This window comes from Pteronotus mesoamericanus, unplaced genomic scaffold, assembly GCF_021234165.1.
Source record: "Pteronotus mesoamericanus isolate MK-2021 breed Mesoamerican mustached bat unplaced genomic scaffold, CSHL_Meso_final contig_702, whole genome shotgun sequence".
Lineage (NCBI taxonomy): Eukaryota > Metazoa > Chordata > Mammalia > Chiroptera > Mormoopidae > Pteronotus > Pteronotus mesoamericanus.
Window position 1 is genome coordinate 2233555 of NW_026555239.1, and position 18152 is coordinate 2251706.

At 42.2% G+C, this 18152-nt stretch overlaps 1 protein-coding gene across 1 annotated transcript; it reads left to right on the forward strand.

Moving 5' to 3' along the window:
• Positions 1 to 4251: 4251 nt before the first annotated feature.
• RBX1 (ring-box 1) lies at positions 4252 to 17582 on the forward strand. Its single transcript, XM_054582429.1, has 5 exons — positions 4252 to 4411; positions 6297 to 6375; positions 10904 to 10974; positions 13683 to 13768; positions 16608 to 17582. Exons 1-5 carry the CDS (start codon positions 4334 to 4336, stop codon positions 16618 to 16620), a joined length of 327 nt encoding a protein of 108 aa, XP_054438404.1. The 5' UTR covers positions 4252 to 4333; the 3' UTR covers positions 16621 to 17582.
• The last annotated feature ends 570 nt before the right edge of the window (positions 17583 to 18152 follow it).

Below are 18152 nucleotides of genomic sequence, written 5' to 3' on the forward strand. Positions count from 1 at the left end.
ACCTGGGACCCCTATAGACTAGGCTACCCACTCAGCTTTGCCGACATGGTTGGGAGAGGGGCCACATTTTTTTCTGTGTTGTTTGGATGAAGTAGGGCAGTTACTGTCTAAAACATTTGTTTGCTAGGGAGAGCAGCCTTTTGTTAGGGGTTTTTGTTTGTCTGCACTCATTGGGCTTGCCAGCTTCTTCAGCTCCAAGTCTGGGATGTATAAGGTAAAAAGAAAACCCAGGGAATTCACTACCACGTCACTCCTCAAGTACTGAGGTCCCAACTGGTCTGCCTTTTTTCCTCCATCTCTCAGAGTCTTCTTGTTTATTTACCTTTAATATATTCTGTCCAGTTTTACTTAGAAAAAGAGAGAAAAATGTATCTACTCCAACTTCCCAGAAGTGGAAGTCCTGCCTAGCACTTTTAAAAGGCCATATCTGACCATGTGATCTCCTGGATAAAACCCTTCAGTGGCTTCCAATCGCTAAGGATAAAGACTAGAACCCTTTGCATGGCTCTGTCGGACAGCCTTGCATGACCCGCTCCCTACCAGGGATAAATATTTAACAACCAACTCTGGAGCTGGGGGGTGGGGGGTGGGGGGTGGAGGCAGGTAGGGGGGAATCCTGATTTGTAGCATTCGCTGATTTCCATGGTGTAAATGCTATTATTAGGGCCAATTTTAAACTACCGACATGATATTGCTAAATATGGAAGAGATGCTAACAATTGGCTCCTGCATATCATTGAAGACTCATTTCTATAACTCTTTCTCTTTATACTCCAGGTATTCCAAGCACTAGACATTCCCCAGCTTCTAGCCCCTCCTACACAGTTGGCTCTACCTGGAATGCCATTCTTCCACATCTCTCAGTGTGTGAGTGCTGGAGCCAGCTGGAGGCAGCTTACAAGAGCAATTGTTTAACTTTCAGGAATTTTGAAATCTGGCTGCTAAAACTACAAATCAGGACTAAAAAAAATAAAATAAAATAAAGCATTCATCAGCATACTACTGTATCCACTCCTCTTTGTCTGGCTCATCCTTCAACCTCCAACCATTGTTTCTATGACGAGGACTTCCTCCTACTCTCTGGACTTACTTTCTATCAATACTTCAAAGCATCCTGCACTTCTCTTTCCTCAAATTCACTGGAATTGTCTGTCATTAATTGACAATTACACCCTAAGTTGAATGATGAAAGGGGCCTTTTGCAAATTCTTAAAATATCAGAAGCCTTTTTATCTAGACCCGCATGGTGTAGTTGACACATAGTATGTTCTGTAGCAATTTCAAAATAATTATTGAATGAAGGGATGGCTGTAAGGAATAGAACTAAAGTAAAATTATAACCTATTGCATTGTAACCTGTGTGAAATTATAAAGGATAAGAATCTGTGTGAAACCCACAATACATTTTCTTAGGTTTATGCAGCAGAATCTAGTCTACATACTGCCATGGCCAATCAACACAGCAAGACAAATCTTCTAAAGACAGATAGCACATGAGGTTTTCAGAGCTTAATGGAACCACCCCTAAAATCATTCATCTCTCCACTGTAGCTTAGAAATTGCTGCTGCATCCTCTCTTGCATCCCTGCAATGCCTTCTTTTTCTTCACAAAGCTCAAAAACTAAAAATTTTTAAGATTATGTCACTGTTAGTCCTCCCCTCTAGTTTACTCTTCCAGTATCTTCCCCTAACATCTGCAATAAAATCCCTGATCTGGGGGCCTGCCTGCCTGTCCGACATCTCTTACCACACTCCCTTTACTCAATAAGTTTCAAATTTATTCATTCAACATATACTGAGCACCTGCAATGTACCAGACACTGTTCCAGGGGTTTGGGTTACCAAAGGTAAGGACACATGAAAAGCAATAAACCTAATAAATGATTCAAGTGAAAAATATGATAGAAGGTACATGTAGCATTTTTTTAAAAGAAGAACTGCATAGTAAAACTAATGGGTAGCAGATTATGCAGAGCCTTTTAAGCCAGAGTAAGGACTGTAGCTTAAATATCACTCTGCGCAGAGGCCTCATCACCCAAATTAATGTTACTTCCATCTCCCCTCACTCTCATTACCTTGTTTTGTATTCTTCATAGCATTTAGTGATACCAGAGATTTTCTAATGAATTTATTCATTGACTTGTGCAATTGCTTCCCTACCAGGCGTTTGACTCCTTAATCATTGTCTCTCTCCTATTTATGAGGGGGACCCCTCCCCACAAGAAAAGAACACGGAATTATCTTCTGGAGAGCAGGCCCATTGTAGAACAGGGTTCCCCTGCTTGGTGTGTATTCTAAGAATCCATCTGTATCAGTGTACCAGCTGGCGTTACCTTAAGAGGCTGCGCTCGACTTCAGTGAAATTTTTTGAAGACTCTTTCAGTGCATTTGCCCATTTCATGATGGGTGATTTACAAGGGCACCTGCCCACACCGTGCTGAGTGTTTAGCAGTTTTTGATCAAAAACAGCATAACCCCTGTGCCCCACTCTCCTTATTCACTAGACCTCACCCCAGTAACTTAAATTTGTTTCCCCAGATGAAAAAAGTGCTCAAAGAGAAACATTTGCTGATGTGGAAGAGGTGAAACAGAAACGGCAGAAGCACTTAAAGGCCTCACAGTTGACAAGTTCAAAAACTTTTGAGCAGTAGAAAAAAAAAAAGGAGTACTGCATCGAATGGAGAGTACCTTGCAGTGACTGAAGTTTAAACATGTAAGAATACACAATTTTTTATAAATAAATAAAGGTTTTGTTGTTGTTGTTCCCTTCGTGTAACAGCACTTGGAACATACTCAATGAATTTGTTGAATGAAGGTTAAACATGCCTCCAATATCCTAATTTACTAAGGATTTCTAGTCTTTATATAGGGGCGTGTAGGAACACAATAAATAGATGATGGGAATCTTAATGTAATCATTAATAAAACGAGCTAAGAAAAACTTTGTAGCGTTCCCGTAATGTTTTCTCTTTCCAAGTCTGGTTAAATTTGTAATGTTTTCAGGAATTTGTTGTTCCTGTTTACAACTAAGAACAACGCCAAATGGAGCCAACACACTCCATTGCTATCCAATTTTCTTTTAAGAGAAAAATATGAGAGCCCTGGCCGGGAGGCTCAGTTGATTGGACTAAGGACCAGCTCACCAAAAGGTTTTTGGGTGGATCTGGTCAGGGAACACACCTCGGTTGCAGATTCGACCCACTGTCAAGCCACGCAAGGGAGGGAGGCAACCGATGTTTTTCTCCCTCTCTCCCCGCACCCTTCTCTAAAATCAAATTAAAGACAGAGAGAACATAGGAGATTTCAAATAAGCCAAAAAGCCCCTGTACTTTATGTAACCCTCAGACCAGACCCCCTTTTCCATCTTTAACCTTGGCTGGGAAGGAATGAGCAGTAAGAATAGCTGAATGCCGCACACAAATTCAAGAAGTACTGCAACCAAAGATATGAATGGCTATGGCTCAAGGAGCGGAAAGAGGGCCGAAATTAGGGAGAAAGAACCCCACAGATGACCAACTAAGGAGCGGGAAACGTGTGCTTAAGTGCGTGGAGTTGACAACGTAGTCCTTAACCAAAGTCCACTCTAGGGCAGCTGGAGATGGCATCTCCCAGGCTCCAGAGCTTCCTTCCTCCTGCCAGTTATTTCAGGTGGGCAAGAAGGCGGGGCTGGAGAATTCGTGCTCAGTTCGGCCCTTGGGGGAGGTTCGGTAGCTCCTTCCTCTCCGTCAAATCCTGGGCATTTCCCAAATTGGGCTCAGGAATCCAAACGGTGCCTGGGCTCCAGCTCTCCCTGGCCTCAGGCCCGGCACGGAAGCCGCTCAGGATTTGCGAACATCCAGGGAGCAGACTGGGGTTCGGGCAGCAAAAGGGAGGACGCCAGCCTCGCCCTGTCCTCGGCGGAACGGGGCGGAAAACCTGCCGGCAGGAGAGGGGCGCAGCGGCCGGGAAAGTGGGGCGTGGCCAGGGCCTCAGGTCGCGCCCTGGCGGAGGAAGCAGCCGCCGCCCCAGCTGAGGCAGTGTGGCCGGGGGCTTCCCGCAGGAGGGCGACGAGAGCGAGTCCTTCCGAGCTTTACTCTCCGGCTCGTTCACTATCCCAGCCCCGCCCAGCCCCGCCCCAGCCGCTCGGGCCACCGTCTCCTCCCCAGACGACACAGGAGGGGCGAAACCTCTGTCAGCGCCTTTAAGAGGCGTGGCAACGTGCTCCGCCCCCCACCCACTCCTCGCGCGCCAGTAAGGGGTGGGGTGCCGAAGGACGCGCCGGGTCCGGAGTGCGAACTAGGAGTGCGCTGGTGCGCAGGCGCAGTGGACGGACAGCAGATCGTGTATTTCCAAAATGGCGGCAGCGATGGATGTGGATACCCCGAGCGGCACCAACAGCGGCGCGGGCAAGAAGCGCTTTGAAGTGAAAAAGGTTGGGTCTCGCCAGCGCCTTCCTCAGGGAAGCTAGGGAGGCTCGGATCTGGCTGGCAGGCCCGAGGATGACCGAGGCGCGTGGGAAAGGGCTTCATTTCAGGGCGTTCCTGAGACCGGGTACCACGCAAGGAAGCCGGGGGGCGTGTCTTAGGGTTGATTGGCATGAGCGTGACCCACTGTTAATGGCAGCATTGGTTTCACTAAGAGGAGGAAGGGCCAATCACGGAGGTTCTTATTGAGATACGCGGGATTGCGACTGGGCTACGGGAGCCAAGCGGCTGAGCTGTCACTGAAGAGTTTGGCGGAGGGCGGGGGGGCGGGGGGGTGGTGGTGAAGAGGGAGTCGGAGCGATGCGGAGGGTGGAGGATGGGGCAGTGCGGCGAAAGCCGGGAACCTGAAGTCCTACCGCATTGGAGGCCTCCGAGGATCCCGGTGCATCTCCCTGCCCCGCCTCTTTCTGAAGTTTGGGGTCCCTCTGACCCTGAGGGGTCGATACCCGATCCTCGCCTAATTAAGGCGTCCATTTCCATTAGCTCCTTCTCTGTCCCGAGCCCCGCCGAGTAAGCGTCTTGAGTGTAACTCTTGGCGCATATAAGAGGTCTGTTGATTTGTCACACAAGCCGTCCCCGTCATATCATATCCAGAATCCCCCCTCAAAAAAAAAAAAGCGTGGTGTAATTTGTTAAAAAGAAAATGCGAGCCCAAATCTTGATTCTTTTAAGGGAGGATTCAGTACTAGTTGCTTACGACCTGCTAAAAGTGGGGAAGCAAAAAAATGTGGAACGTCTCCTTTAGCATGAAATGCCTTAAAGTAGTTTACAGCAGTTTGGGAGAAAAGTGCCGATTCCCTCGCAAGATAAAATAAATCTGTTCAAAATGAAGATTTGAAGTAGGGACGGTGTTATTCCTGGAACATCTGGCTAAACACAATATTCACCCTCCTAGTTGCTTTTTTGGCGTTTCATTGTGGGCATTGCGTGCTCAGTTAAGGCCAGCAGCCATATTGAAAAATAATAGAAGTAGGATTTTTTTCCTTCAAGTTGAAGCTGTCGAATGAAAAGTGCTGAAGAAGTTGTTTGGAAGAGATGACAGTTTGGGAGGGGACCAAACTGGGGTGGGGGGAGTTTGGGAATATTTATAATTACGGAAGGCAGGAGATTGAATTATTTAAATGCTACTTTTAGATAAATTCTTACTGGAGTTATCTTAACTATATGTAAGAGGCTGAGTATGAAAAGTTGAGAACATCAGATTTTTTTGATGGTAGGAACCAAACAAAATTCTGGTGAATTCTAGAGTTTGTTTTGAAGCAATATTGTATGATTTAAATAATGATCTTGTTCTGGGTTCTGACACTGGGTAATTAGTTATCCAGGTCACCCCACGATTACCCATTTTGTGATCCAGTCATCATTTTAGTTCATTTTGTTCCTAGTTTTCACCTCCGCACTCATGCATCCAAAGCTACCTGGAAGAGCAGATACTTACTGATGCAGAAATTGAGCTCTTCTGCAACTGCCAGGGGAACCTGCACAGTATTTCAGCTGTGTTTATTAAACTTGAAGCAGGCATTTAAAAATGATTCCTGATTTCCTGACGTTGATATGGCCGACCAAATTATTTTAAGCTTGTAGGAAAAAAAGTAAAATTAAAAGATGGCTTATTAATTTGTGTTCCTATACCCAACCCTTTGAAGAATGGGTGAGTGTATGTGTAGCTTACTGTTGCCATCTGATAATAAGAATAAAGGAATATCCAAAAACTATTATTTGGTGGTCCTTGTGGCCAAAGAGATGATAACTGCAGTTGCAGTGTGAAATGCTAGAGGGTGTGTATGTGTATCACAAGGAGAATGTATTGTCCCCCCCTTTTTCTCTTTGCAGTGGAATGCAGTAGCCCTGTGGGCCTGGGATATTGTGGTTGATAACTGTGCCATCTGCAGGAACCACATTATGGATCTTTGTAAGTAATTGGAGGAGGATGGGAGGGAAATTCAGAAGGTTACAGAGACTGCAGCTATCCTGATGTGACCAGTATCATTCTTCCCAAGGAAATACAAAGCGAAGTCAGCACTGGGGTCTTCTGCATCTAGTCCATTGGTATGTTTGAAATAAGAGTAGCTTTTTATGGTGTTCTGGAGGCATACCCATCTCAGAATAAATCTACTCAGCCTAAAAATGGCAGGGCCACATTTAGAATGAATTGTGGACCCAGAGGCACTGTTGATCCCTCTATATTTTTCATCTCATATGCAGACACAAAGGTGAAAGGAGGAAAGTAAACTTTGAGCTAAAATGATATTCTATCAGAGCTAGTTTTTGCCAGGAAAGATTTACAAAAAAAAAAGAAGCCTACGAAGTAAGGATTTTCAGTGTTAGTCCCAAACACAGTTAAGAGGATATCAGTGGCAACATCTAAATAGGCAACATCTAAATAGTTAACTGCACTAAAGAAATTTCATTTGTATATTTACATATTCTGCTCTACATGGTGGACTTGATTATAGCTCTTGATGGACGGACTTAGTAATCTTATAGCAATAAGGACAAGAATGTTGACCACACCAGGAAGAGTTGAGATTACTTTTTCATCCAGGTGCTAAAATGGTTTATTATTGAGATCAGAAGTGGGGCAAAGAAATTTCAACTTCCCAGAATTGAAATTATAGGCACTTATTTTTTAAGTCACTCACCTGCCTCTCCAACTTTAAGTCACTCACTTGCTCACTCTAGTAGTTTCTCTGGCTTGTCATTCTTGGTCTTTTTTAGAGCCCTTGCATATCCCCTTCTTTCTGCCCAGAATATTCTCTGCCTCTTCTCCCTGCTGCTTTGGTCTAACCCAGCATTATCGAGTCTAAATGTGAGCCACAAATGCAGGCACACATATAACTTAAAATTTACTAGTACTCACATTAAAAAAGTAAAAAGAAAGAGATGACTTGTATTTTATCTGATCTACTGTATCCAAACTATATTAATTTTAACATGTAATCAATATAGATGAGATATTTTATGTTTGTTTGGTTTTTTTTTTTTTTTTGGTACTAACCGTTTGAAGTGTATTTTACACTTACGGCTAGTCTAATCTTAATTCAGACTAGCCAATATCAAGTGCTCAATAGTGACACGTGGCTAGTGGCTACTTCATTGAGTAACGCAGAACTAATATAATTCGTCTTCATAACTCACCACGGACTTGCTCAAAGATGTTTTCACTGACCATACTTACATACACACAAAGTCTATGACAGTTCTGTCAGTATTCCCAAGACATACTATAGTTTCTTTTGTAGCAACCATTTAATTTAATTGGTGTACTATCATGTCTATGTGATTTATTACCATATTCCCAGCATCTAGCATAGAGTCTGGTACATTATAGGTTCTCACTAAATATTTGCTCAGTGAATAATACATACAAAATTGGATAATAGTTTGTGATCATTGTGGTTTGGGAAGCACAAATCAAATATTTTGTGCTGGAAAGCAATCATGGCAGGTGTTGGTAGCTTATTGCCCTTGGCTTCTTTGAGTTTTGACCCTGTTTATCTTTTCACACAACGGGCAAAGCAGATCAGCAGCTACTGTAATGTTTGATATAGACAGAAGGAACTCATCACAGAAAAACACATGCACACTTTAAAATGTGTTTGGGTGGGGTGTTTGATTACATGCTTGTCAATCTCTTTGCCATGTATTTTTACAGGGAGTTGCGCCCACAGAAAATTTTACTTTCTTGGGGCTCTCTTCTGTAAATAGTTAATGATTTTATATAACCCTAATTTTACTTTTTACCTCTATAAGTTGTTGTGTGTCTCTCTGGATGGAAGAGAATGCACTTCTTGGGAAAACCATGACAGACAAAGGCCATTGATGTCCTGTCTTCTCTTAGAGTTGATCACTCAAGGGATCAATGTAGGCTTCAGTTAGACACCTACCCTATGGCATATTTTATTCTTATTTATTTACTTATCATATCTTTAAATGTCAGTGAAGAAGTAGAACACTGAACTCCTATAACAAAAATTATGAAAGTATTTTTAGGTTGTATCTTTTATTCATTCAATAAATACTTATATCCTGGGCCTTTTGCTAGGCACCAGAATAAAACTAACTGAGATTAAGTCTCTATCCTTAAGAAACATATTCTTTTGTTTAATACAGACACTAAAGAGAAATCCGATTGCCACAACTGGCCTTGTCTTTCAAAAATAAATAGAATATGATTCTTGAAAAAGATATTGTTAAGGATGAAAATAAGAATTTTGGTTTAGCAATGGCCATTTTCTAAAATATTCTGATCTAGCATTATATGAATAATTATATACATAGCTGTAAATAAATAAGAGTGGTATGACTGTGCCCCAGTTGGACTGTCCTACAAAGTATTCTTGGTCTGAAGACTTTTTTTGAATCCAAATTGATACTACATACTCGTATTTAATTGATACCACAGCTTCGTATTTATTTTATATTGCCCCATTTCTTGGTATTTTATAGAGTTGCTGAAATACACAATCTACTAAGGGTTATTTTCTCCATTACCCCGGGTAATCTAATTCCAGATGAAGAGGGCATCCGGAAAGGCTTAGACCCAGCCTTTATCCAGAAGAAGTTACTCTCTTCCTAAAACCAGTTTCATCAGTGTTTTCAAAGTGTGAAATCTGTTCACTTCCGCGATGAATCCATTGCTTCCTTAGCAGCATTGAAGTTTAAAAGTCCCCAAGTGTTGTATAGCACATGAAATAAGCTTCTGCCTTTGCTAGGGTTGTGATGGGAGCCTGTGACCTGCTGCTTGTGTGTCTGCTCTAGGTTGACTGTCCCTGTTGTCCCTGTTTAAACTAATGATTTACTCTCTGCACCAAAAGCTTGAAGACACTTTATTTGAGAACATTTTATACTTGTATTTAGTAATTTTTCATGCTCTTTTATCTGGCATTCTAGATTGCAGTCCTGTTCCTCCTATATGTTTTTGTTCTTTGTTAGAGATTTTCTAATAATGAATAAATACACATTTTGTTCCCCATTCTCTCTGTTTATAGAAGTGGTTTTTGTTTGCATATTCAGTTACTGAGAGCCTGCTTTGCATTTGGCACAGAAAGACAGCCCTTTAAAAATATCTAGACCTAGAAAAATGATATACATGATAATGTACCTTGAAAAAGTTTTGTTACTTCAATAATTGTGCCTTTTATTTAACTAATTTCGTAATAAATAGTTTTCATGTAAGTGGGAGAATCCAACCTGAAGGACATCAGAATTTATTTTTTCAGCCATCCCTTTATATGGAAATGCCTTCACAAGCCCAATAAATTCTTGAATATACTATCCAGTATAGTAGTATCCAGTAGAATACTAGAATATCCAGTAGAATACTTGAATATCCAGTAGACCCTGGATCTCCACTTTTATCAGAAAGAAAAAGTTATTCTCTTTGTAATGTGAATCTGCATAGCAAAAGCAAGTTCTGAGATTTCAGATTTCTTTGCTTTTCATATTTTCAGAGGGCGAGGAAAGAACCCTTATTAGAGTAAAACTCTTCCCCTAAGACTATTAACATCTCAGCATTATTTTCTTACAGTTTTACTATTTTCCACCTATAGAAATTTGAAGTAATTGTCTACTATTAAATAGTCTTTCCTGGAGATTTTTCTTCTTCAGAGGGGAGACTCCATTTAGTTACCACCTTCAGAGAAAATAAAGCATACATTGGTAATACTTGTCCTTGTTTATCCTTAGTAGAGCTTTACTCATCATTTCTGGATCTCAGGTTCTCATTCTTTTTAGGTTCCCTTGTCTTTCCTCTCTATGAAATTGATATTGTATACATGCATTCTCAGTGATTTATTCTCTATACTCCAGGGAATCACCTCAGGGGTTGTACGCATCACTAATTGGCAGGCCCCAGAGCTCTAACCCATTGGCCTAACAGATTTGCTTTCTTGGCAGTGCTTTAAAGACTTGAGATTTGATGTCTTTGTGGAGGGCGTACCTCATTTCTTTCCCAGTTCACATGTGTCCACCCGACCCCTTTAGGCTTTGGAGCTTCACAGAGGCAAGCCTGGGTGTTTGGAGGGCCTACGAGGAAGTATTAGCACAGAATAGGGAAAAGATGCCAGTTCCCAGGATAGTGTGTTACGAAGTGACTAAGACTTTACAAAATTTACCAAGTTAGGAGGAATCACTTTCATTTGGACAAGCCAGGTTATGTTCAGAATTAAAAAGTGCCTTTTCCTTCATTACTCCATTCTTAAACAAGGGTAGGAAATCGTAGCAAAGCATACTGTTAAGTCACATCTCTGCCTTGTCTGTTCTTAACCCTTTTTCACATTCATTAAAAAAGTTATGACTAGTTAATCACTGGAGATTTTGTGGAGGTCACCCCGCTGCCCCCTCACGCATGCCTCTGGGTAACCATGCAGGTAGGACTGCTATAGATCGAAAAGTTGCTGCTCCTGCAGGCTGTGATCTTGTTGCTCTTGTTCCCACAGGCATAGAATGTCAGGCTAACCAGGCGTCTGCCACTTCTGAAGAGTGCACCGTTGCGTGGGGAGTCTGTAATGTAAGGAAATGTCTTTCCCTATCAGCATGGCTTGTAAAAATGCGTTACCACTTTTCCTGATTTGCCTATCTTGAAACATAACTAGAAAAAACAATGACTAGCCCATCTTTCTCCCAGAATGTATACAAATAGAGTAAAAAAAAAAGATATTAAATCTTTGTACTGTTCACCTGTTACAAGGTAAAAATTGTTGTCTCAGAGGCACTAGTTTGTCTTAACTACATAGTGGGCCCACTTTTGTTAGCAACATTTTGGGGATTCATCTTTGGGAATTGCTTTCAAAGCCTGTAGCACAGGTTTTGGAATATTCCTCTGTTGGTGGAAACCTTTACCTTCGTAACAGCTTTTTGTAAGGGTAGGTGTCCTCTGGAACTAAGTTTGGTAGATAAACTGAGTGAGTGTGTGTGCGCGTGCGCACACGCGCGTGAGCATGCACGTGCATTTTAAGTGTGGCAAATGTACAAAGTTCGGATTTGGGGGATTTTTTTTTTTAACACGGCTCATGCCAGAAATGTTCTGTGCAGCATCGTTGGACTGAATGCACAGCCTCCCAGGGTGCGACAGCTGTGAAGGATAACGCACATCAAATATGTTATTTCTAGCATGTGTGAAAAATTCATCCTTGTAGCCATATAGCCCCAGTCAGATGAGCTAAAATTGTCCTGTGTGGATCTCCTGTGCCAAGGGGCAGAGGACCCACAGACCCCTGCGTGGCACAGGCCTAAGAGACTTGGCATCCGTGTGACTTGACTGGCTAAGGGCCTTGGCGCAGATATTTTACATCTCTCAGCCTGGGTTCTCTCATGTAAATAGGGCTAACAGACTGCATAGAATTTAATCAAGAATGAAGTGATTTTATCTTCAGAGTGCTTAGAACACCTCCTTGCACTTAGTACGCATAAGTGTTTGACAGATGAACACAAATTTGGGTGGTGGCGGTTACTGAAGAGGGTAGCTGTCGGAACTTGGGGCTCACCCCGCCTTGTGGTGGCTCTCTCAGTTCTGCCAGAGGCCCTCGGAGCAGTTCATAGAAGCCTGTACTGGTTAAGGGACGGCGTTTGTCGTTTATGGGGATGAAGAAATATATCGGGCTCTTTGCTCTCCTTGGCATTAAGGCATATACTTAGAACCCTGTTACCCTTTGGTGGAAGGAAAAGGGACTGGGCACCCCCTAAATTTTGCTGAGAGACCAACTCTGAGAGCCTGCCATGAAGAGGAGGCAGCATGGTATGGCAGAAGCCTTTGGACTAGTCCTGGGTTCTAGGTCTGGGCCTTTTACTAACCAGCTCCGTGAAATAGGCAGGTCACTTGACTTGTCTGGGTTTCAGTTTCCTGTCTATAAAATGAAGATAATACTTCATGCTTGCTTGCCAGGGTTTCTGTCAAGCTCAAATGACAGAATACACGTTAATATCTTCTGTAAACTGTAAAGCACTGATCCGTGTACTTTGGGACCGCTCAACATACCGATAACATGTTAGATTATTAAAGGAGAAATTTGGGATCAGAAACCGTCAGGGATGCTGCCACCGGCCGCGCAGCATCTAGTATGAGAGTCCACAGTAAGGGAGCTGTCACTCTGGGAGAATATCCTGTCGAATGTCTGTAGTGTACTAGCTGTGGAGTCCACTCTCAATTACTGAATTCTATTTTAAGTTCTATGCATGTTTCGGGAGACATTGCTGACCAGATTTCAAGGCTGTTATTAAACCAATCCTGCAAAAGCTTTCATTGTTTTGTGGGGCATCAACATTTCCGCCGTGTCCCCACCTCAGCTTGACCCATCACAGGTTAGATGTGGGGGAACACTTGCTGCTTCTCTCTTAAGACTGACCCGTCTGAGCGGGGATGGGGAGTGAGGGCCATCGCAGAGGCGTTGGAGGCGCTGCGAGCTCTGTCTGCGGGGCGTTAAGGCACGCAGGCTTTCCTTTCCCCCGAATCTGAGAGCCAGCTCCGAGCTCCCTGTCTGTTGCCAGCATTCCTGGTACTCTTGCCTTCTAACTCCCATCTTGATCATGAAATGAGCCCTCTGGTGGTCTTTCAGCTACTGTGTGCAGTTTGTTCATCCTAACACACCCTTTTACTCTAATTTCTTATCTCATTCCCTTTTAAGACAAAGTCCCTCACCTGTAAAGACTTACTGAGCACCAAGCTCTTGTAATAGCACTATGTCTGTGAACAAACCTGGAAATAAAGTCCCTCGAACGGAGTTGAGGTGGGTGAGGGAAGATCAGGGAAATGGCCATGTCCGCTCTGGGTGGGGGGCAGTGGCGGTGCACTACCAGGGACTGAGAAGACTCTTCTGGGGTTCCTGTTCTCCAAGGAGAGGCGATGTGGCTGGGGACCAGGAGTGGGGAAGTTTGAAATCTGCGTGTGATCAGGAGCCTCCAAGCGTGTGTCCGAGGAATGTAGAAGGATGTCCTTACCGGCCGGATAGGCCAAGGATGCCACTTTGCATCTTTCCTAAGAGAAAGCGGGGGAACCCACTGCTAGAAGACACACCCTTCTTCCTCAGTAGTTTCTCCGTTTCATAGCAATGACATTTCTAGCAGACGTTTCATTGGCAACGTCCCTGTACCTAACCAAAGTGTAGGGGTTGCGACTTGTTTGCCTGTTTCCTGTAACCACTCCACTGCATATGACACACATTGTCTGTAGATGGCTGAGCCTACACAGTTATTTTTAATAAAATGTATCTTTTCTTCCAGCATGCTTTTCACTTCCACTGCATCTCTCGCTGGCTCAAAACACGACAGGTGTGTCCGCTGGACAACAGAGAGTGGGAATTCCAAAAGTAGGTATCTGGCGGCTTTGCTCTTGTAAGACTGGGCTTTAGTCAGTGCCCTTCTTTGTCTCTTCTCGCGCTAAAGGTGCCTCGTCTTAAAACATGGCGCATGGAACATACCTTGTTTATAAACTAGCTTCTGTTTAATTAAGGACTCGTTTATGTGGAAACTGCACAAAGGTATGGTCAGCGTTAAAGTTTGCAACCTAGAGGTTCCCGACTTCTAGGGTCTATGAAAGTACAAAATAAGAGAATCTGCAAACTATTCATTTACGTATTTTCAAAACCACGTCAGTGATTGGGCTCCAGGGGCCAGCTGTCAGGCATCTTTGTTTTAGACAGAGTCATGGCCACCTATCCTGTCTCTTTGGTTTATCTCATGCTGATTAATTCTGAGGTAGCATTTATGGCTACCTCAACTAAATTACTATTATGTAAGTAAAACATGGTGTGGTAAAATTTTAACACTTCAGATGCTCAAGAGAATAGGCCACAAAAATGAGTCTCCCTTGTTAGTTTTCTAGTCTCACCTCTGGAGGTAACGTCAGCACGAGCCTCTTAGCTTTCCTGACTGGCTCCATATATGGGCTTGTATGTATCTGGGTGGATATATATATATACACATTTTTTTTTTTAGCATACATATGAGCATCTTATATAATAATTTATTTTGCTTTTTTGTTTCATTTTGGAGATTTTTCCATATCCATACTTATAGAACTACCTAGTTTCAAATAGTTGCAGAGTATGTTTTCATATAGATGTACTGTGATTTATTTAATCAATCCTTATTGATAAACACTTAGGTTGCCAGTTTTTCACTGTTAGAAACAATGTGTAGGGATGAACATCTTTATACATGTATCTTTGTGTATATGTGCAAGTAGTATATGTCTGAAGCAGTAATTCCTAAAGGAGGAATTTCTGGGTAAGGAATAAGTACATTTTTATTTTTGATAGTATCAGATTTTCCTTTCCTAAGAATGTGTGCTAAATTGCACTCCCTCTAAACAGTGCATATACAGCCATATACATACAAGTACATACATGGAGATAACCAGGAAAGCTAAGAAGCTCTTGCTGGTGGCTACCTCCAGGAGTGACTAAAGTGGGGGGCTCATTTTCCATCTTACCTACTCTTAATAGCTGAAAAGTGGTATTCAATTGCATTTTGAAAGTTTTAAGTGAGGTTGAGCTTTTTGTGTTTTTATGCCTCATATTTTTCTGTGAAATGCCCTTTTTCTATTAAATTATTGGTCATTTTCTTTATCAGGTTTTTTATGAGAATGGGGATTTTTATTTAAATGTGAATTTTGATTAATAGACTATAATGTGTTTTAAAAACAAAAAATAGGGTTTACTTTGTTGTGTTTAGAAGTCCCTTATTGGTACAGTTATTTTGCTTTTAGACTTGGTTATTTACTTAGGTAAAGAGTTTTGGAGGTCATATCAAACACGTGTTCATTTTTAAGAAACCTGCCAAATACTCAGTGTCTGACTCTTAACCACTGCACTCTATTCAGCAAAGTGTATGCTGAGCAATGTGTAAGATAAGAAAATGGACAAGACAGTCCTCCCCTGTTTGGGGAGCTGCGTTCCAAGTGCCAGCCATCATGGGGATACGTATCAAGGCAGAAGCACTTCCCTGCATTCTCGAGTGGACTCTGTGACTTGCCCTTTCTTAGAGCTGGCTCAGGATTCTATTTTGGACCAAAATGTCTCATGTAGCCCCTTGCATATGCCCGGGTTTGAGCCTAAGAAGTGGGGAGTGTGAAGAATTCCTCCTGTTGGGCTCTGACACTGCCACTTCACGCAGCCAGTGACTTTGCCAGACAGTGGTTTTCAGTGCATTGGGAAAACAAATCCGTGAGGAACAAATTATAGAATCCTTTTAATCTGACAGGCAATTCCTGGGTTGTTCTCCAGTTCACTTACAAACACAAGAGCTCTACCTTATGGAGTTTGGCACAACTTTTTTTAGACAGTATTCAAGGGATTTCTTACGAAAAGTGCTTATCTTGTTGATAGACCTAGTAGTCCTTGCGGAGGATTGAAGCAGTGGTCCAGAGTTCTAGTGCCCCGGTTCTCCTCCGTATAACGAAGTGTTTTACCCAGAGGCTAACTGCCCCAAAAGAACCAGGACAAAAAATTAAGTAAGATAATGAAGAATTTTGTGTTGAAGAAATCCATTTATATGAGAAAGAAATTCCCTGGCCTTGTTTACTTTTATAATCTTGTTAGAGCCAAATTTTGGCTTCTGGGGAAATCAGAAAACACTTGAAATCCATGCTTAGTTTTTTCTGCACTTTCGGTAGTTTTGCTCTTTTTGTAGTGCTAAATGCGGTCAGAGCCATAATGGCAACTGGTGATAGATTTTGAAAATGAAGGCTGTTCTAGTACTATTCTCTGTACTTGCCTTACTCCAAACTTGCCTAAGTACTGGAGTAGACGTGAAAAAAGGTAGGGAGAGGTCAAGAGCTCAAGTTGTCAGAGCCACTGACTGGAGCCCGTAGGTGGAGTTCCCTGTTGCAGCCACCAGCTCCGACTTCTTCCTCTTACCTCCCTGGTACTGCCCAGCATCTGTCTGGTAACTGGGAGGAGAGGCAGGTGGATATGGTTGAGTCCCAGGGAGGGACCTTCTCTACAGGGGTTGGGACCACAGTAGATAAGATATTTCAGAGGATGATGCGACAAGGGGCAGAGACCAGTGTCATAACCCAATCTTGGAGCACACTTATACATCTCTTTAAAGTTTTAATCAAATGTGCTCATATGTTTAAGCAGGTTTTATAGTCTCAAAACAGGAAATTACTAAGGAATTAATGAAGTAATTTACTTTGTCTTTCAGGTATGGGCACTAGAAAAAGAATATTTTTCCATCAAGCTCAACTGTTCTGTTATTCATTTAATGACTTGCCCTCCTGTTACTTAATTATAAGTTAGATAGAACCGTGTCTTTTCTGCTTTGTCTTTTCAGTTTGCTAATCTGCAGTCCTATTGTGTTCTGTGTCGAATAAAATCCAGTTGGATTCTAGAACAGATGCTGTCTCTTGTGTATGTGAAAAAAAGTGAACATAAATAAAGGGTCCCCTCTTCCTAGATAGGAAAGCCAGCTTGTGAAAATGAGACGTTTGTTCATAAGAGCCAGAGCAGAGGTGTCCTGCGAGCGCGTCACTCAGTCACAAGGCTTCTGCCCACAGCCCGATTACTGATGGCAGTCATGGGCAAGTCACTTCTGCTCCAGGTGGCTCCTTAGGACTCAGTGGCATCATGTGGGCCCAGGAAGAGGCTTTGTAAACTCTAAAAGCACTATACAAATGTTACCTTGGTATATGATATGTTGCTTTCTCTTAATTTAGAAAAGTAAATGTGAAAAAAAACTTAGTAATTTTTGCTGGCAAAAGAATAATTTATAAACTCAAGTTTAAAATTTGTGTCACTTAAAATTGAATTAACAAGAGAATTCAAGTTTCTTCCACCCACCACTCTTTGAAATTTGTTTCAACTGCGTTGGCCGTGGTGGACCTGCCCAGCGGCCGCACAGAGCCTTTGACTGAGAAGCAGTCTGGTTACTGCAGTGGTTCTCAGAGCAGCCTGAGGGCTCCCGGGGCACCGGAAACCCTTTCAGGAGGTTCATGAAGTTCCTTTTCCAACTGCCTGCCTGTTTGAGGGCAGCTTTTCTTTATGTTATTCAATCAAAGCAACATATTGAGTGAAGAAGCAAACATGAGAATTGCAGCTGTCTTCTTTTAAGTCAGATATAGAAGAGATTTTCAAAAATGTAAAACAATGCCACTCATCTAAATTTTTTGTTTTGAAAAATAGTTACTTGTAATAAAAATATTTATGTTAACATGTGATGGGTTTTGGTTGTTTATAAATCTTTCAAATGTCTTGGTTTTTATTTCTATTATGATAACTATCAGATAGAGATATAGCCCATACAAAAAAAATTCTGTAAGGTGTACAATTTTTAAAGTCATAAAAGGATCCTGAGGCTAAAAAGTTTGAAAACCTCTAGCTTAGTAATAAAGAACTTTAAATCTTAATAAACTTGGATCAAACCCAGCTTCCCCACTTAGCTGCTGCACATGCCTGGCACACAGCAAGCACTCACCTGGAGGTAGCTGTTATGGTTGCTGTTATTTTAGGGCTTCTGCCCATGGCAGAAATCCTCTCTTTTAAGCCATGTAGTTGTTTACACTGCATGAATACTTTCAGTAGTGAAAACCACATTACTTTTCACACAGATGATAACATTATGTATTTGAGAATTCTCCGGTATTTATCAGGACTCTTGGTTGCTGAGTACAGAAGTCTAGTCTAGCTCCTGCTTAGGTAAAGAGAACCTTATTGGAGAATGAGGGGCTATGTAATGAAACCGAAGAAAGGA